Below are 20959 nucleotides of genomic sequence, written 5' to 3' on the forward strand. Positions count from 1 at the left end.
GTGGCTCAGTTGTTAGGTGTCTGCCTTTGGTTCGGGTCATGATCCTGGGGTCCTGGGATCGAGTCCACTTTGGGCTCCCTGCTCGGCTGGAGGCCTGCTTCTCCCTCTCCCACTCCCCCTGCTTGTATTCCATCTCTAGCTGTGTTTCTGTCAAATAAATAAATAAAATATTTAAAAAACAACTAAAAAAGTGCTGAATCCTAATATTGTACACCTGAAGCTAATGTTTAATCAAATTCCAGTTAACATAAATGTAAAAAGATGTTAGGACAGAGTGGAGACAATGTGCACACAGATTTAGCAGATGGCCATCTAGAAGAGAAACCAACCCTTCTGACACCTTGATCTCAAACTTCTGGCCTCCAAAAGTGTGAAAAAATAATAAATGTTTATACACACACAACAATCAGCGGTAAAGGACAAGAGAAACATCCAGAAGATGGAGGCTGTGGGTGGGATTAAACAGACTGGATGAGCAGAAGCCAGAGGATCAGGTCCTCAAGACCTCTGTCAGCTGTCCAGATGTTGACCAATAAGTGGAAATTGGATGCCCAGGATAAAGAAATGTTTTAAGGGAGCACTGAAACTAACTGGTTAAAGAATCAACTCTTGATTGTGGCTCAAGTCATAATCTCAGGGTCATGGGATTGAGCCCTGTGTCAGGCTCCACACTGAGCATGGAGCCTGCTTAAGATTCTCGCCCACCACTCCATGTACGAGCGAGCACTCTCTCTCAAGGAAAAAAAAAAAAGGAGAAGGGGAAGAAAGTACTGAAGCTTTAAGTGCTGTACCCCAGCAAAGCCTGGCACAGAATGGATGCTCAGTGAACATCTGATCAATGAGCCAAGAGGCAGGACACACACAGACGGAGAAAAGGCAGCACCATGGCTCCCACTGGCAGCCCAAAGCTGTCACAGCAGGCTCAGCAAGGGCCAAAAGGGCTGCTATGGCAGAAACTAAACCTGTATGGGCTGAGAAACCAGTGGCAATGCAATGGATAGGAAGACACAGCATTCTAAAGGGAAGGGAAAGGGGAGTCAGGGGAAGGCCGGCACAGGAGCTCTAAAGGAGGTCAGCAGGGAAGAGGGAAGACTTGGCAAGTACCTAAGGAAATGGTGTGGTAAGTTTCTGAGCTGTGTGTTTTCCTCACAACCTCAGCCAGCAGTGCTGACCCCAATGCAGAAAGACAAGAGGGCTATGCCAACCAGAATACAAGTTCCTTGTGGGCAGGGATCATGCCTGCCTTATCCGCCACCCATAACCGAAGCCTAGAGCAGACACATATGAAATACTCTAGACTATCCGGATTCCAATCCTAGCTCTACCGCCACCAGGCCACTGTCAGGTCTCTAAAACGGGAACATTACTATGTAATTCCTAATTAAAATTAAATAAATTAGAATTAAAAAAAGCATTGGTGAACATAGCAGAAGGCATAAACTTGTTGAATCACTGTTGAATACTTGAAACTAATGTAACATTGTGTCAATTATACTAAAAAAAAAATCAAAAACCAAAAAACCCCAAAACCAGTTGGTCAGCATATATAGTAAGCATCATGAGTGTATCTGGTATTATTTATAATGGGTTTTCTTTGGGGCCCTGAACCTGATGCAGGACTCCCAAATAGAACCTCCTCATCTCAAGTGATAGGTATACTCATGACTAGTAGTCCAAGTGTACAAAGGGTCTAGAGGCCCTAGGTCAGGGGGAGCTCAGGACTTTTTCCCAATCAGGGATAATGCTCCATCAGACATGCTCCCATGAGCATGAAAAGGGGCATGCTCTGTGTCCTTGGTCTACTTGTAGTAGAATGCAAGAAAGTGAGGGCAGGGATAGGACCTCTAATCATCTCTTGTGCATAAAGGAAGTCATCTGCTGACTTTGGTAACTGATACCATTATTTTTGACAAAGTACATAAGGCACAACAACTAACCCCAGTATCTTGGAGCCACAGTTCCAGGCAACCAAGTCTAGCCAGTGACATCTACCAATATTTTCTTATGTGATCCAATTTGATTTTCACTGCAGAAAAAGAAGGAAAAAACCAGACAGATGAAAAAAAAAAAGAAAAAAAAGACTGTTTCAGAGCCAAAGGAACAGACATTAGAGAAGTATTGCACAGCAATGCTGAAAATCAGAGCAGGGTACCATGTCTCATGTTTCCTCAAAAAGCCACGGTGGTTTTATAGTTAAGTATTTGTCTCATTTTCCCCTAAAGTGGCAGCACCAACATTTCTGCTTCTCCCCGATTATCCCGCAATGCCTGTCAGTTGCTAGGCAACTGTAACTTGCCAAGGCTTTCTGCCCACCCACAATGCACAGCTTTCCTAATTGTGCTCACTGGGTTTGCCAATTAGTCCTTGGAATTATCTTTCAGCCAAAGTTGCTTCTTCAAGTTCGTCTTCTTGCCCACTTGGCCCTGTGGTAAAATTCAAACACTGTGTTTGTCATCATGTCCCAGAATTTCAAGAACAACAAACTGCCCATCAAATACAGGATTATTTCATGGTAGGATCAAAACTATAAATAGCCTGAAATAAAAGCAACCAAACAAAAGAGAAAATTGGTAGCCAACATAACATCTTAAGTTCAAGTGTAAGTGCTAGTTTTCAGTTTCTTTGAATAATATATTTCTGGCTGAATGTACTCGTCTTGATTTCATAGAATAATTGTGACCAATTTGTCAATTAATCACATATTCAACCTAGAAAAGGCTCTAACTATACAAATCTTTGGGTCATGTATCCTTTATTGTATGAATAAAACAAAGGCTTTTTAAGCTGCTTTCTTGAGTCTTGTGAGGTCTGATGAACATGAACTTAATACCTCATTGTTAACAGCCACGAAAATCAGGCAGTTCATGTTCAATACATCATACAGAGAGGTAGGTAACTTCCGCACGTGTTTTCCATCATCATCCTCACAACACTCCATAAAGGAGATAAAACCAGATTATAAAGGATATTCCCCAAATTTATGTGGCAAGCCTATAAGTGGCAACTGCAGACTAGAATATGATCTTTGGACTCCATCCCAGTGTTATTTCCTCCACAGGACATTGATTAGGTAAGATCACCCAGCCTCTGAGGTACCTGGATTTGATGGGTCATAGGGTTAAAAGCTCTTAAACCCAAGCAACTGGTAGTAGTGGTCTGAGAAAGAAGAGCAGGATGGCTGGGGAATGGGAAGACAAACTTTTTCCATCTACTCTTTTCCTATTCTGTGCATGTATTACCCACTGGAACATTTTGTAAGGCTCTCATTCAAGTATGTATAGGTCATTAATGATACGCTGTGCAGAGTCAGATGTTGAGGATCTAAAGATGAGTAAAACCTGTTCTCAAGCAGTTCCTATTGTATGGAGACACAGGAACCCAGAAATAATTAAGAAGGAACATGTAGAAAAAGACTAAGCAAAAAGTGCTACAAAAACACAATAGGGAAAACAAGGAATTCAGTGTGCTGAGTTAGAAAAATTTTCAAAGGGGAACACTTGAAATAGACCTTCAGGAGAGGTATAATCATTCTGGACAGTACAAAAAGAAAAACTGAGAATCTGAGAAACAGTGAGCAAATGAGTGGTAACTGCATTATAGGGAATATCATTCACTCATTCAAAAATTTCTGGGCCGCTATAGACCAGGAGCTATGCCAGGCACGGTAACTGCTGGTCTGAAAACAAAACATTAAACAAAAGTTTCCAACAGGATGAATATTTTAGCAGGAGAAGTGTAGGAATTACAAGTTCATTTTCTCTCAAAGTAGAATACTTCTAAAGCATACAGCTCATTAAAGTAGAGACTTCAGTAAAAATGGTTTCGGTGCAGAAATTAGAATTCTCGGTGATATGGCAACTATACAGTAAAATCTAACCCAGGGTCTATGCAAAAGGCTTTCAGTCAGAACCCCAATCTCAACATATAATGACAGAGAGAATATTAAAACTTCGGGTTTTTTAAAGGGGAACCCTCCTACACTATTGGTGGGAATGCAAGCTGGTGCTACCACTCTGGAAAACAGCATGGAGATTCCTCAAAAAGTTGAAAATAGAGCTACCCTACGACCCAGCAATTGCACTACTAGGTATTTACCCTAAAGATACAAATGTACTGATCCAAAGGGGCACGTGCACCCGAATGTTTATAGCAGCAATGTCCACAACAGCCAAATTACGGTAAGAACCTAGACCATCAGCAGATGAATGGATAAAGAACATGTGGTATATATGTACAATGGAATACTATGCAGCCATCAAAAGAAATGAAATTTTGCCATTTGCGACGACGTCAATGGAACTAGAGGATATTATGTTTAGTGAAATAAGTCAATCGGAGAAAGACAATTTTCATATGATCTCCCTGATAAGAGGAAGTTGAGAAGCAACACGGGGAGTTTGGGGGGTAGGTAAAGAATAAATGAAACAAGATGGGATCGGGAGGGAGACAAACCATAAGAGACTCAATCTCACAAAACAAACTGAGGGTTGCCAGGGGGAGGGGGGTAGGGAGAGGGTGGTGCGGTTATGGACACTGGGGAAGGTATGTGCTATGGTGAGTGCTGTGAAGTGTGTAAACCTAGTGATTCACAGACCTGTACCGCTGGGGCTAATAATACATTATATGTTAATAAAAAATTAAAAATTTAAAAAACCTGGTTTTATAAAATTTTTATTTTTTTATTTTTTTAAAAGATTTTATTTACTTGTCAGAGAAAAAGAGCAACAGGCAGAGGGAGAAGCAGGCTCCCCGCCGAGCAGGGATTCCGCCTGACGCAGGACTCAATCCCAGGACTCTAGGATCATGACCCGAGCTGAAAGCAGATGCTTAACCGACCGAACCAGCAATGTGTCCCAAAACTTTGTGATTCATGTATATTTAGAAGGATAAGTGGAAAATGAGAACTGTAGTAAAGCTAGTGTTTTTATAAGATTTCAGTCCCTGATCTGAAGTGTCAATGGGGTAAACAAAGTCCCCATGACCAGAAAGTCAATGTCCTCTACTTAATATGCGCAGAGAAATGACACATAATAAGACGGTATGTATACACTGGAAGCAACAAGTGAAGGACACTTCTAAGGTGATAAGGGTCTTCCCTCCCCCCACTCCCAGATTAGGAAATTAGATCTTTTGGGATTCTACTTTTCTTTCACAAGATTTACTTTAAACAGCTCTACATATGCTGGTCAGTGTGGTTCTCCAAAGCAATCACACTGCAGAGTTACTCTTTCACTCCAATAAAGCAGCCTCCTCCTTTGCCTCAAGATAATTATAGAATTTCTTTTCTCAAATAGCCTTCGGATGCTGAGGTTCAGTCTTCTGAATATATTCAAGGGTAATTTTGCCTAACTATGAAAAATAAATCTCAATTTTGAGAACAGTAAGAAATTATTTTCAACTCAAAGTTGGGGAATAGGACAGAGGGATCTAAGTGTAATAAATACCAATGAATCCTATGGAAGGCAGAATTGGAAGATGGCCCCCAAGATTCCTGCCCTTGCTCCCGATGTACCCATCTGGTATAAACCTCTCCCTCTGAGCATGAGCAAAATTGTGAACATGATAAGATTTCATTCCGTGATCAGGTTACTAATAAACTGAGTTAATCAAAAAGTTTGGGATGACCATGGGTGAGCCTGATTTTATGAGGTGCAGCCTGAAAAGAGGAAGTGGGGGTCCTTCCTGAGAACAGATTCTCCTACAGGCTTCAAAGAAGCAAACAGTTTTGGGGTGCCTGGGTGGTGCAGTGAACTGAGAATCCCACTCAGTTTCAGGTCAGGTTGTGATCTCAGGGTTGTGAGACTGAGCCTCTTGTCAGACTCTGGGCTCAGAGCAAAGTCTGCTTGGGTTTCTCTCTCCCTCTGTCCCTTCCCCCTGCACACTCATTCTCTAAAATACATAAATCTTTAAAAAAAAAAAAAAAAAAAAAAAAAGGAAGCAAACAGCTTTGTTGTGACCTGTCCCCTGCAAAGAGCAATGGCACAGGAACCAGAGGAAGTACTGTAGAGTCAAGAACGGCCCCTGGACTGTCGCCAAGAGCCCAGGACCCTCAGAGTTCTGCCAACAACCTGTAAGATCAGCAGAGGACCCCAGGCCTTAGAGGAGATCATACATAGCTGGGTTCACACCTTGATCCTGTGCGGAGGACTGGGTCCAGACTCCTGACCCAAAGAAAATGCAGGATAATAAATCTGCAGTTTTATTAAGCTTAGTTTGTTGGTAATTTATTACACATCAACAGAAAACAGAAAACTAACTCATGGCCAAAAACCGAACAGTGCCTATTAAGAAACAATGCTGGGGGAGCCTGGGTGGCTCAGTCTGTTGAGCGTCTGATCTGTGGTTTCGGCTCAGGTCATGATCTCAGGGTTGTGGGATCAAGCCCTGCACTGAGCACAGTCTGCTTCCCCTCTCTCTCTGCTCCTCCCCCTGCTATGCACTCTCCATAAATGAACCTTCAAAAAAATTTATAAAAAAAAGTTAAAAAAACAATGCTTGTTAATGTGTCTCAAATTCACATCAAAGAAAATTCTTGAGTGACAAAAAGATTTGAGCAATGGCAGTTTTTTTGGTAAAAGTACTTAGTTTCAAAAGGTGACCACCTTGAAGGGCAATACTTTTTTGATGTATGAATCTCGATTAAGAAAAATTCTCGTCATGTCAGAGACAAAATTTGTATTGCTTATCATTCATCTTGCTTATTACTGTTCCTTTTTCTGGTGAACTTCTTTTAATTTTGTTGTACTTATGGAGTTATTCATCCCAAATATGATTATTAACATGGACTGGTAATATACAAAGTAGAAAAGGGACAAAAACTTAAATTTATGTAGCTTTTGATATTTTTGTCTTTTGCTAAAATCCAATTCTTAAGACATAATCTGTCTGCCACTTTGTTGATGGTTATATTTGCTAGACATTATCACTTCATTTGGACGAGAATCTGTGGTTGTTGGTATAACTATGTCTCACTCTCCCAAGTAGGAAAATGTATTAAATGAAAGGACAGCAGCATTCATAAATCAGTTATTCATAAAGTTCTGAATGATGACTGATACTATCCAACAGGACAGAATCTAGTGGATATTTAGAAATATATGTTTTGTTTTTTGCTTTCACCATGATGTGGCATTTGGTATGTGAGGCCAGGTTATTAAATGCCCTATAATACATGGGACAACTCACAGGACAAAACTATTTTGACCAAAATGTCAACAGTGCCCTGTTGAGAAACCCATTATTTGAGTATAAGCTACTACATTAAAACCATGTCTTATTCCAGAAAGCCTAATGGAACATCTGTAACAAGATGTATTTTTAAAAGTACTTAATTGTTCTAATCAATGCAAATTATAAAATACATTGACACAGGACTGCCTTCCATAGTCCCAGGACTAAAAGCTTTAGGAAACACAGGAGACATGAAGGCAATGGCAACTCTGCCTTGAAAGCATGTAAAGGACAGTCTGCCCTCCTACCTTCACACTCCAACACTACCACTTTGTTTCTTCTCAAACACAACAAGCACAAGCATGTGTATTCTCACCTCTGCTTCTCTGCCCAGAATGTTTTCCCCCAGCTATCCATCCCAAGGCTCACTTCCTCCTTAAATGTCTCCATGTCAGTGAGGCCTTCCCTGACCATCCTATTTAATGAGCAGCCTCCATCCTCAACCCAAGCACTCACCACTCAACAGTACAGGGCTAAAGGGTGCGGAGGGTTCTTAGGCCCCTGTAACCTCCCTGTGCTTCAGTTCCCCTCCCTGTAGAGAGGATTAACAGCTACACGCAGAAAACTGAGGATTACGTGTGGGGTGTATGTCTGTGTGTATGAAGCATGCCTAGAACAGTGTCTGGATCTGATAGTAAGAATTAAATGTTGGCTCTGAACCTAAAAAGAACCTGAACCAAATTCAAAATTAAGCTTCTACTTAACTCATTTAATGGCAAAAAACCAGCTCATTTGGTGGTAAAAGTTGACCTAAACAGGCATGAGGCTACTTGTAATGTCTACCACAGTGCAGCCTGTACCGTGTTGTCTTTCTAAACTCTAAGTACTGAACTACATCTAGTCAGAAGGATTCTGAGTAAAAGACAAGGCACCTGAATTATTCTACTTTGTTTTTCTTTATAGCACTTATCACCTGATACATATACATTTACTTTTTGGGTAACTCCCACCATAATAAAGTCAAGGATTATTTTATATAATTGTACCCCCAGCACCTGGAAGAGTGCCGGGTACACAGTAGATGCTCAGCATAGGCTGAGTGAAAGGTTAAGTTCTGTGGTGTCCAAATAGAACGTGTAACATTTCTCTTAGGTAGAAGGAAAATTATTTCTGAAGGATGGTGACCAGTTGTTCTTCAACTCAGGGTCTAATTCGTTTGTTTGGCAACGGAACACTGTAAGTGTGAAAAGCCCACTTGTTATGTAGTTCCTGAGGTTTCTCAATTCCCAAGACATCAACCTTTTGCTACCCTCTCCCCTAAAAATGCCACAAAGGCTCAGGGTGTCAATAATTAGTTCTAAAGAAAACTCCAAAACATACCAACTGCACACCAAACTTCTGAGTACAATAGACAATCCCATGTGACGCTCTAACCGTAAGTCAATTTGCACTCAAAGTGCCCGTTCTCGCACTAAAACAGTTCCATTTCCCAATTTCCGTATGGATGACAATGACCACTCCCATCTCCCACTACACCCCAAACGCAGGAATCATATGTGAAGCATCTTCCACATTCAGTTCTGCACAAAGTCTGAACAGCACTTTGACGATCACAGCCTCAATCCTGGACACCACTAGCTTCCTTGTTAACAAATCGTTACCGACCACCCCTACATGTCAGGTGTGGGGAGAGGCATGTCACACTGACAGGGAAAGAAAACTGACCAAGCAGGAGGCCCAGAACATTACAGAAGGCACCAGGCTAAGGAAGCAAGGAGAGTCTCCATCATGTTGAGTTGAGACCTAAAGACAGTTAAGGCCTTGCTAGGTGAAAATCTATGTATGTAGAATACTCAAAATTGTTACAATTGCAATTAAATAACTGCAATTAAACTACAAGTTGTTTATAAAACCACTTTTGTTCTAACATAAATGCCTGGAGAGCAAGGACTGCACTTTTGCTTATCCTTCTATCCCTGTGCCTGGAGTTGGCAGATTTGCCCATGGTGTGCAGATACTTGGTGGGTAATGGAGAGAGTCCTCAGCTCTGTAGTCCTATGCCTTGCCTGTAGAAGGGACAACTACCTCACAGGCTCCTGTGATGGCTGAATGAAACAAAGCAGGGAAAGTGCTAGAACTTTCCACATGACAGCTGCTCAATGAAGGTTAAGTCTCTCTCTTGCCCCTTTCTTATCCCCACAGAGCAGAAGTACTTTGGTTTTTTTTTTTTAAGATTTTACTTATTTATTTGACAGAGAGATCACAACTAGGCAGAGAGGCAGGCAGAGAGAGGGAGAGAGAGGGAAGCAGGCTCCCTGCTGAGCGGAGAGCCCGATGTGAGGCTCAATCCCAAAACACTGAGATCATGACCTGAGCAGAAGGCAGAGGCTTAACCCACTAAGCCACTCAGGTGCCCCAGAAATAACTTTTTAAAACTCTCCTACCCAGGGACTGACATTTCACTGAAGATTCTCCAAGGTGATCAGAAGTCTCATGACAGGGTGCCTGGGTGGGCTCAGTGGGTTAAAGCCTCTTCAGTTAATAAACCTGGTGAAGTTTATTAATTCACAAACGTTAAGGGGCTGAACTAAAATTTGGATTTGGGTCTGTTTAACTCCAAACGCACGCTCTTCCCACCATCCTGATTGCCCTTCCTCAAGAGAGATTTTGGGGTATGTGCTCTACAGACAGTACCCACCCCTCATTCACAGAGCCCATACCCACAGAGCCCATACCCACGCTCACCTTTGCTATCTAAGCGGCCATAATTTCTCCGTGCTTCCCAGCTGGCCTACAAGCAGCTACTCATTTCCCACGATCCACTTGCCATCCAACAGCCTGGATTATCTTTAAAAGACACATATCAGATGTCCTTCCATTGTTCAACTCTCAAATGGTTTCTACAGCACTTAGAATAAAACTCTTATTCTGGCCTTCAAGGCCCTATATGCTCTGGCGTGGCCTCTGCATGGCTGCACTGGGCTGTTCCAATGTTCCACACACTCCACAACTGAGGGCCTAACCCCACCTTTAGGTCAACTCAGCCCAAATGTTACTTCCTGAAGCAGACACCTGTTCCCTCCAGACATGCTCTAACATCACCCCATGTTGTTGTTTCTACCCCTCGTCTGCTATTTCATGCTCACTCATTTGTATACAGTCTGCCTCTCCCACCCTCCTCCAGCTAAAATGAAAGCTATTAGGACAGGTTCTCTGTCGCTCTTGTTCCCCACAGTATGAGCAGTGGCTGACACGGGGTGGGTCTTGCTGGGCACATCACTCATGCTCTCAAGCATTCAGTGAAAATACAGCGTCTTGAGCTCCATACGGCTTTACTAGTGTCCTGAGTGTTTAACAATAACTGTGTCCCATTAAATTCTTGCTACTCACAACTCAGACTTCTTGAAGGAAGAAATGGAAGCCATACTGTATCACCCTGTGTTCTCTCTGCCTGGCATACCACTGGCATTCAAGAAATGCACTCTGAATATTATGGCTACTTAAGAGGATGACTTGGTGCCAGACCTGCATGAGCTGATCACTGGTTACTGGGACAGAGTAAAGCAAGTAAACACTGGCGCACAAACTGAACAGGGAGGTTGTTTCAAAGGCCCTTCAAAGCAAGGGTACTATTGTTATAAGCAGCAACACACATCCTTTAACGGCTGTACATTTTGAAGATTAGAGACAGAGAGTGCGTGCAAGTGAGTGCGTGAGCGGGGGAAGGGCAGAGGAAGAGAGAGACTCCAGCAGACTCCCCGCAGATGGAGAAGTTCCACTCGGGGCTCAATCTCCTGACCGTGATGTCATGACCTGAGCCAAAAATCAAGAGTCAGACGCTCAACTGAGTGAGCCACCCAGATGCCCCTGCTGTAAATTTTAAACTGGGCCTTTAAGGAAACAGAATTTGGACTCTTTGAGAGAGGAGGGGCAGCATGTGTTAGGCAAGTGTGTTTCATAACATGATGTGGGAGCACAGAAGAGACGGCCCTGCCTGGGACACAATATTTCAAAGGAACAACAGATACGTATACACAAGGGGTTGATAAAAATGCTCTCATTCTAATGGCCGAGTAGGTCATACACAGTGGTCGTACTAGACTGTCACTAGTAACTTTAGCGCCTATATTACGATTTTACTTCCACTTCTAGTTCTTTCACTATACTTAATCGCAGTGAACTTACAACTGTGGACTTCTTGCAGCCTGGGGAGCACGTCACTGAGTGTGGCCCCTCACTCACCCTTACAGCTGCCGTGCACATAAGGGATATGAGGTTCGGATCCAGATCCCTTCATAAACTTCTCTGCAAGAAGAGACAAGACAAGGCTCCAGTGGTGGAACCTTCATCAGTGCTCTAAGGATGTGGATGAGAGAGAAGTCGGCAGGAGGCTGGCAGAGTCCCCAAGAGAGGACACCAGACCTGAGACAATTCTTGGGAGGTGGGCAGCAACTGGAAAGGCAGAGAGTAAAGACAGAGGGATCAGGAGAGGGCTGCTGGCAGGGTGATTACTGGGGCACAGGAAGTTGCTTCTGGTAGTCTGTGTTGGAGAACACAAGATAAGAAAGGAGGAAATGGTATGGTTAGGGTCACAACGCCAAGGAGGTCTCTAGATACTAGTATACAGGAAGTGGGGGGAACGTGAACATGGGAAAAATTCATGCTTCCGAAAGGTGAATGGGCATCAACAACTAGGAAAGGAAAGGTGGCCTGGGAAGCGGACCCCATTTGAGTGATGGGATGGCAGATAGGCAATCACTTCATAAGTCCAGGCAGTACCTGACTTGGTAATTTCATATATCAGAAAAGTAAAGTCTGAGACACTTTAAGGATGAACAGGCTTTGATTATCCTCCAAAGCATCCACATGCCCAACTCAAGCACAGAATTGCTTCCCTTCCTGTTTTAATTATTTTTGTGTCTGGCTTCTAACATCGAACGTAAGATTTAGGTAGTGCCTTAAAGATGCTTATTTTTTTATTATTTTTAAAAAGATATTATTTGTCAGCAACTGCACGCACACACATGCACACAAGCATGGGGAGAGGCAGGCAGAGGGAGAAGCAAGCTCCTGGCGGAGGAAGGAGCCCAATGCAAGACTTGAGCCCAGGACTCTGGGATCATGATGTGAGCTGAAGGCAGATGCTTAAATGACAGAGCCACCCAGTTGTCCTGATGCTTATGTTTTTATCCCAAGTGCCCTGCGTTCACAAGAGGAAGGACTGCAGTAAATGCTGCAGAATGTTCAAAGGAAGGAATAGCAAGAGGATGGCTGGTCTGTAAGCCTGAGGGTAAGAGGGGGCAGGTGCCAAGGTAGATGTTAGGAAGGAAATATTCTTCTAGATAAGAGCTCAGTTTGGGATGTTCTGACTTGGAGAGAAGGTGGCAAACCAAGAAACAAAATGGAGTTCCTGGTAGATGTCTCTTTTATTTTGAATCTACAACTTTCCTTATTGTAGAAGGGCTGAGAATGGGCTCTAAGTATTTTCTAAATTATTACTTCAGTTATGTCAGACATACTTCAATACTGGGATGCTATGTGAGTTCTCTTTTTTTTTTCATATCACAATCAAAGTAAAGTGATGCAGTTTCTTTTGAGTTGTCTTCACAGAAAATAGGTATACACAGAACATAGCTGTTAAGAGTGGCATCAGAAAGCCAAAGTGAAGAGCACCAGCTGTGAAGTCAAATTCCTTGGGTTCAAACCTGCTTCCATAACTTACTACTGTTTGCCTATGGGCAGCCTACTTAACCATTCTCCAAGTCCTCATGGAACAGCTGTGAAACTAAATGCACACAAAAGCACTTAGAACAGCGTCTGGTATATTGAAATTGCCAAGTAATTGTTTTAATTTTTTATAATTTGGTAAGTTGATAGTTTTTAGCTTAGGTATTCCAGAATGAAATTAGAAGCCACAAATCCATGACAAATTTCAAATTCTTAACAAATTAACTTCTGAGTCAGAATTTAGTAATGAATAAGCAGTTATTCACAGAATACAAAACAGCAGATACGAAGTGAATAGACAGTGGATGCTTTCTGGACTTAAGAACACAGGGTGCCCTGGCTTGAGAAAATCCATTCTGAAGCTACGTGAATCTTTTTTCTCTCATCTAGCTGCAGCTTCACTCAGAGGTTCCCTGAAAACCCCATGTTTTCCAGCTCCGTGGCCTCTGCACTACCTTCCTCTGCTCAGAGTCCCTTCCAGTCCATCTGGTTTACTCTCAGACATACTTCCAGCCCTACTCGTGATACCAATGCCTTAACTTTAGCAGGTCTCTGACCCACCCCGACCCCACCCCCAACCAGATAATACATTTCTGTGGGTGCTTTCATCAGATCCTTACACAAGTAAGCAACTAATGAACAGGGTCCCGTCTCTTCCTGCAGCCTCTGCATGGCATGGGGTCATGTCTTGTTCTGGATTCCTAGAGCTGAACAAATGTTGTCATTATACTCAACTACAAAAATCTGCCTTTAGACAAGGATTACTCAGTGTTAATCTCAACCTCAATTTATGCCCTTAAAATAGGATCAATAAATACCCAACTTTAGTGAAGTATGTCCATCTTTTAACTCCACCCTGAGGAAAACAATCCCCAAATAAACAGTAAATTCAACTTTTCCAGTGACGTATAAAGAGACTCACGGCTACATTTCTCTAGGCAACAGTTTTCCCAGCAGGATAACATGATGCTAGATAAGACCACTTTTACCAAATAATTGATATATTTCTCCACATGGCTTCTCCTACATTGGTTAAAATCCTATCTGATTTTTCTCAAAGTTGGAAGTATTAGCCTTCAAGTTCAATTCAGCCTTCATGCAAAGTGGCATGATTGCAGGAAGAACCTTGACTCATACAAAAAAAATGAATATATAATGGGTAGAGCTCTAAAACATGACCCACACTGTCAGAGAATTCTGTCAGACCAGATTGAGAAAAATATCTAATTTAAGGTATTCAACACAAAGCAAAAGAATGGTCGTGTAAATAAACAAACACAAAACATTTAGCCCGTGGGCTGAATGACGGCCTATTACTCAACTATTCCCAGTGGTAGCATTTCAGAATTGCAAGCAGGTAGATAATTCACCTAGTTTTACTGACTCATCATCAGGGTATGCAGGAAGTGACCATCACACACAGCATCAGGATGGGGCAGATGCAATTCAAAAAGCCAGGCTTTTAATACTGCAACTTAGTAACATGGTTTCCTTTTTACTCAATAACTTGGCTTAAGAGACAGTTATTGAACAGGTGAGTGGACACTGAAATGTGGTCTCTGAAAATCCAGTTCCTTTGGATTATATTCAAGGGTCCATAATATACCCCAATTTATGCACTTATTGGTTAGCTTTATAGAAGGCTGGGTAGCATATTGATAATTTCTCATCACTAAGTCAGGAATATTTAAATAATTTAGCTTTAAGTGTGTTAAAATAAAATTGGGAGAGGGACTAACAACAATCTCATACTTACCAAGGCAACTAGGGATTGAACTTGCCCAAGGTCAGGCCACATACATTTTAGAGGTCTCTGTTCTCCCCGGCACTATCTCAGGCAATGATTTCTCTACCCAGGAAATATCAATTTAATTCAGGTCTTCATATCCAAGAAACCTCCTTCAGAAGCCAAAGTTTCTCGGGCACCTGGGTGGCTCAGTTGGTTAAGCAACTGCCTTTGGCTCAGGTCATGATCCTGGAGTCCCAGGATCGAGTCCCACATCGGGCTCCCAGCTCCATGGGGAGTTTGCTTCTCCCTCTGACCTTCTCCCCATCTTATGGTCTCTCTCACTCTCTCAAATAAATAAAATCTTAAAAAAAAAAAAAAAAAAAAAGAAGCCAAAGTTTCTCTTTAAAAGACACACGGCAAAGAAATGTGTACCAACTCCCCTGGCCATCCTTCAGTCTTGACGGTGAAGCCCGAACTAGCATAATCCCAGCTATCATGTCCTCCAGTCCGTTATGTCAGATGCATGGAGCCTTGAGCATCTCATTTAACTCTCACGGCAACCCCAAAAGACCACCATCACTTTTCCCAAAGAATAGGAAATAGACTTGGATTAAGTCCATTTTGCAAGTTCACAGAGCTAGTAAATGACAGAGTACTTTATTTATTTTTTTTTCCCAAAGATTTTATTTATTCATTTGACAGAGTGAGATCATAAGTAGGCAGAGAGGCAGGCAGAGAGAGGGAAGAAGCAGGCTCCCCGCTAAGCAGAGAGCCCGATGCGGGGCTCAATCCCAGGACCCTGAGATCATGACCTGAGCCGAAGGCAGAGGCTTAACCCACTGAGCCACCCAGGTGCCTCCAGAGTACTTTAAATCTTCAGTACTCAAATGTATATTTTTCCATTACACTTTCCAGTGTAATGGAAAAAACTTTTGTGCCTCAAAAACTGCAGAAGCCCACTCTTGCATCTGATGTATACCCCCAACATTGTTCACGTCACACAGTTCCTTATCCTGAGCAGGTGAAAAGTGTAACGACTAATTTCCATAAGCTAGGGAAGGGACTTGGTTTTGTTTCTAACTGGATTTTTTAAGAGTTTCTTTTGTTTCAAAGTTTTTTCATTAAAGAAATTACTCTGTCATACCTTAATTATTACTAATGACATCAATTGTGTTACTAACTCATTAAGAGATGCCTAATGGCGTTTGGTCAGACTAGGAGTCAGTTCTCTTTTTCTAAGAGCATAGCAATATACCTTGCTATAGACACAAGAATGCTCAGTAGGTAAGGCATTTCTTATAGGCAGTAATGAAAATTCTAAAATCGTAGTGTTTGTTGCACAATTCTGAGAGTATACTACTAAATCATTAGATTGCACACTAAATAGGTGAAACTTAAAATATGTTATTTAATAAAGATGTTTTAAAAAATACTTAAGAGACTGGATTAGCCAAATGTTAATTACCTAAGAGAAAGTAATTAAGGAATACTAGTTTTACCGTTATCATTTTTGTTCTGTATTTACCCTGAATGTTAACTTGCCTCATTCCTACTATTGAATATTAAGTAACAACAGTAAATGCAGACTTTACACAAACCTTATAAATATCAAGACTCATAAAATCAGGCAATGATTACAGGCACTAGAAAGGGGTAAGTCACAAGCCTCTTAAATAAGGCTCAGAAGACACACACACTTGAAAACTAGATGACAATTTACAAAACCACTTTTTGGAAACCCATTCGGTATTCAGAACAAGAGTTAAAAACACATTTTAAAAGTTCTTCCCATCAAGACTATAAGGATTACTTACCTTGTGACAAGGAACCAAGCAATTTGACTGAAGTCTGGAGAGGGTCTCATATATGTTTTAATATGTGGCATAGCATTGCTGCGGCCAGATGTGTCAGCCGACCATTTGCTAGTGACAGGAAAGACCCATTACTAGTAAGAAAATATAAATCTGTCAAAATCCTAGTATTAGGAAACTTCATGGAAAGCAAAATCCTGTCATCTAAACAGTATGTACACAGTTCTGCGACGGACCTCTGGTATTTTATTAAACTCTGTTTAGAGAGCAGGGTAATAAAGCACTGTAGCCTTTTGGTATTTAGCCCCCCCCCCTTTTTTTGCCAACAAGACATGTATATACTCATGTCTATTACTTCTGTTGTGCTTTCAACTGCATGTGTGCATGTCTTGTCTCCTGCATGGACTATGAGCTCCTTAAGAGGAGGAATCAGGCTCCCACAGTGTATTACCAAGTACGGGCTCAGGAAAAGTTTGTTCAAAGTAAGTACAAAATGGGAAAAATGCAAAAAAAAAAAAAAAAAGAGAAAAATGCCAACAGGATGAACATTAAAACAATGCTGAAAAGCGGAGAATGGGGTGCCTGGGTGGCTCAGTGGGTTAAGCGCCTGCCTTCAGTTCAGGTCATGATCTCAGGTTCCTGGGATCAAGCCCTGCATTGGGAATCCCTGCTCAGCAGGGAGCCTGCTTCTCCCTTTCCCTTTGCTGCTCTCCCTGTTTGTGTTCTCTATGTCAAGTAAATAAAAATCTTTTAAAAAAAAAAGTGGGGAGGGGGAGGATAATTCAGAAACACTTCAGTCCAGGGCTGACATTTACTTGCCAGTACTGCAGGACTGAGTTCTATAGGAAAAAAGGACCTACATCATGAGGCAACTATCCTTGCTTGCAAAGGGAAGAGGCTGAGACCAAAGTTAGGATCAGGTAGACCATCCCCTCAATCATTAAATTCACTTGAATGACCTGTGAAAGGAGCTCAATATAAAGAAATATTCTCTTTAGGGAATAATCTCCCAACGGGCCCTCAAAGACACACTGAATTAGCCTGCAAGCTACTGAGATGCAACCTGCCTTTGCTTCCAGCCATCAAGTGTAATAAATGCCTGGAGCCAGCAGGGAAGTGCGATGGCCTAGAACATGCAGTGTGCATAGTGGAACAAGAGGAGGACAAATGACAATCGTTTCCCCTGTTCATTCAACCATTTACTGAACCCTTACAACAAACCAAATCTGAGCCCATGTCCTGGAGAAAGAGTGCTGTGGAGTCTGCCCTCAGCAAGCCCACAGTCACGCAGGATGTTCATGTGCAGACAGAAGAACTACAATCTGGAAATAGGAGCTAAATGCGGCTGAATCACTATGCCGTACACCTGAAACTAAGGCACACCTGTGTGTCAATTATACTCAAATAACATTTTTTTAAAATGCTGCTTACATAAATTTTAAGTTACCCATCATCATCTTGATTTTTTTTCTTTGAGTGCCAATATTTAAATACAAACCTCACAGATCAGTTTTATTCTTTGGTATTAAAAACCTATTTCAAATAATGTTCAAAACCTTGTTTTAAGTTATTTCCATCACTAACATATGTCGATGAAAAAATACAGCTGTATTATGTAAGGTTCTTTTTTAAAAGAACAGACTGACATAAATAACATTCTTATTCCTAAAGAAGCAATAGCAGCATTCTAAACCAATTACTTACTGAAAATAGGAATGGAGCCAATTCTGTTTTTCAGCTGTCTGGATGCTATAGGGAAGAGAGCCCCCAGCTTTTGAAAGAAGAAAACAAGTATTATAGAAAATAATTTTAGGATCCTTCATTAAGAATCTACAGTAAACACTGAAAAAACAATACCACTTCCTATTTTGTCTTATGAAATGGTTCTTTGAAAGAAAAGGTCTACACTTGTATTAGGTATGTTCCATTATGGGGTTTCCTTACTTAGGGATACATGTTAAATGGTACATGTTTACAATCTGAAAAGAGGTACGATTTAATCACTCAGGGGTGGTAATTTACATATCAATAACAGCACAGATTCGAAGGTTTTTTAAAAACTGCATTAAGAACTCTGGCCTAGGGGTGCCTGGGTGGCTCAGTGGGTTAGAGCCTCTGCCTTTGGCTCGGGTCATAGTCCCGGAGTCCTGGGATCGAGCCCCGCGTTGGGCTCTCTGCTTGGCTCTCTCTCTCTGCCTACTTCTGATCTCTGTCTGTAAAATAAATAAATAAAATCTTAAAAAAAAAAAAAAAAAAAGAACTCTGGCCTACCCTACAGTTCTCATGCAGGTGGTCTGGAGCATCTCCGTTTTTGCCCAAGAGCAGGACACCTGGGAAGGCACACTAAGATGAAAACCAGTCCTCCTGCTTCCTTTACCTCTTATTTTCTGATATTTCCAAACAGAGTTTGTATTAGCTAAACATTCTTACAAACGGAATAGTCATCACTAAATTTAAGTTAAAATGTACAGGGGCACCTGGGAGGTAGTTGGTTAAGCGTCTGACTTGGTTTGGGCTCCAGTCATGATCTCAGGGTCATGAGACTAGGGCCTGTGTTAGGCTCCGTGCTCAATAGGGAGTATGCCTGAGATTCTTGCTCTCTCTCTCCCCTTCCCTCTCCTCCTCCTGCTCTTGTTGTCTCTCTCAAATATTTAATTCTTAAAAAAAAAAGTCCAGTAAACAGTTGTTTTTAAAAAGCAATTCTAAATGCCATATTCCTGCATAGAAAGTAGAGATACAGTTCCAAGTGGAAACACAATTAGTAGCCAGTTTTTGTTCATCTTTGAAAGGAGGAAAGTTCTATTGCAGATTCACCAGTGACTTTCTAAACACATGTTGGAACTTCTCCATAAATAATCTATATCCAAAAAGGGCTTTAAATTTCTGAATCATCATAAGGTATGTCGTATTCTCTACTGCAAATAACTTAAAAACGTATTCAGAGCCAGTTATGAAATAGTTTTATGGAAAATACCTTGTTCTTCCCCATTAAATAGCACATTTTGAATGAATCTGGTCTAACAGAAGCGGAGAAAGGAGAAGACAAAAACCAACTAAAACATCACCATGTCTCAAGCCTCAGCGAAATAATTTTGGCTTTGCCATTAAGTAGCAACAAATGGGCTGATACGTTATACTCCAAGCCTTAACCAAGTTATTTCTGGCAGGGTCACCTCCGGTTTGACAAGCAATAAATGGACCAAATTAGTCTAATTCAAAGCATTCTGCTTCCAGCCACGAGCAAATGCCAATCAGATTTCCTTTTTCCAGAGACAAACCCTGCTTGGGTTTTTGGTTACTGCCTCCTGAATGTGCTATCTGGAGGGCTGCTGGATTCCAAATATAAGTTCAGCGTCCAGCACTGCATAAGGAAAATAGCGAACAAGGTTGAAAGTTGCCTACAAAATCATCCTAGGCATTTATAGATGAAGTGCTTTAGAAAGCTCAAGTATCAACTAGGCTACACCAAGATTAAGCAGAAGTTCTGGACCTTAAATATATCTGTGATTCAAATCTGGGAGAACCACACAGAGCCACAGACACAAGCAAGGAGGATATGGAGAGAGAGATCAGAGAAAGGCATGTTAGAATTTCTCTGGAAGGGCAGGACACAACAGGGAAGGTGGTTTTATTCAGACATCTTGTCTGGACAACCGACCCACTTTTGGCAGAGGGACCACCTTAATTTGTGGAAATCAGAACAAGTCCTCACAGTGTTACTGTGAGGATTCAGTAACATACTAAAATTGCCCAAAAGCATGGAACCATCTTTGGAACTAGTACTACTCAATATTACCTATTTCCACGATTCTTAGCCAGTTAAGGGAAAATATGCTCCAAATTTGTAACCAGTTCTTTTCTCAAGGAGAATGGCATTTTTATTACTTGTTTGAAAAAGTTTACCAGGGCATTTATGAAAGATATACCAAAAATGCAACTGAGACAGTCTTCCACAGTTACCTGGATATCCTTCTAAGCTGGTTCGCACATTTTCCACAGAAGGATAGATCTAAAAATAAATGAAAAAAACTTCAAAAAAAGGAAAAATACAAAATAACACTCAAATTGTACCATGTTAAAGAAACTTTCTTAAAAGGAATGTTTTTAAGATGAAAATCTCAATTAGAAAGATTTCATTTAGGGAACGCCTGGGTGGCTCAGTCAGTTAGGCATCTGCTTTCGGCTCAGGTCAAGATCCCAGGGTCCTGGGATCAAGTCCCATAACAAGCTTCCTGCTCAGCAGGGAGCCTCCTTCTCCCTCTGCCTGCTGCTCCCCCACTTCTGCACTCTCTGACAAATAAAATCTTTAAAAAAGTCATTTAAAAACTTAGAAAATGTAGTTTAAATTTTAAGAATTTCCATCTTAGGAAAAAAATATAACTTCTAGTAACTACAGGAAGCAGATATATTCAATGAAAAACTTCAATTTGAGTTTCTCCCTCAAAAATGCCAAATTAACACTGAGTTCAATGCAAAATTAATTATTAATTCAAAAGTCTCTAATTATGTTCTGCAGCTAATG

The 20959-nt window shown here is 41.4% G+C and overlaps 1 protein-coding gene across 1 annotated transcript in view; it reads right to left on the reverse strand.

Moving 5' to 3' along the window:
• TDP1 (tyrosyl-DNA phosphodiesterase 1) overlaps window positions 1-20959 on the reverse strand; it is an 89239-nt gene that overhangs the window by 40807 nt on the left and 27473 nt on the right. The window contains exons 11-13 of the mRNA XM_080808493.1: window positions 20398-20446; window positions 18142-18208; window positions 16441-16548 (exon numbers count right to left, since the gene is read on the reverse strand). Coding sequence (XP_080664619.1) covers window positions 16441-16548; window positions 18142-18208; window positions 20398-20446 — 224 coding nt within the window. The remainder of the gene's footprint in view (window positions 1-16440; window positions 16549-18141; window positions 18209-20397; window positions 20447-20959) is intronic.

Source organism: Martes martes (assembly GCF_963455335.1).
Source record: "Martes martes genome assembly, chromosome: 7".
Classification (NCBI taxonomy): domain Eukaryota; kingdom Metazoa; phylum Chordata; class Mammalia; order Carnivora; family Mustelidae; genus Martes; species Martes martes.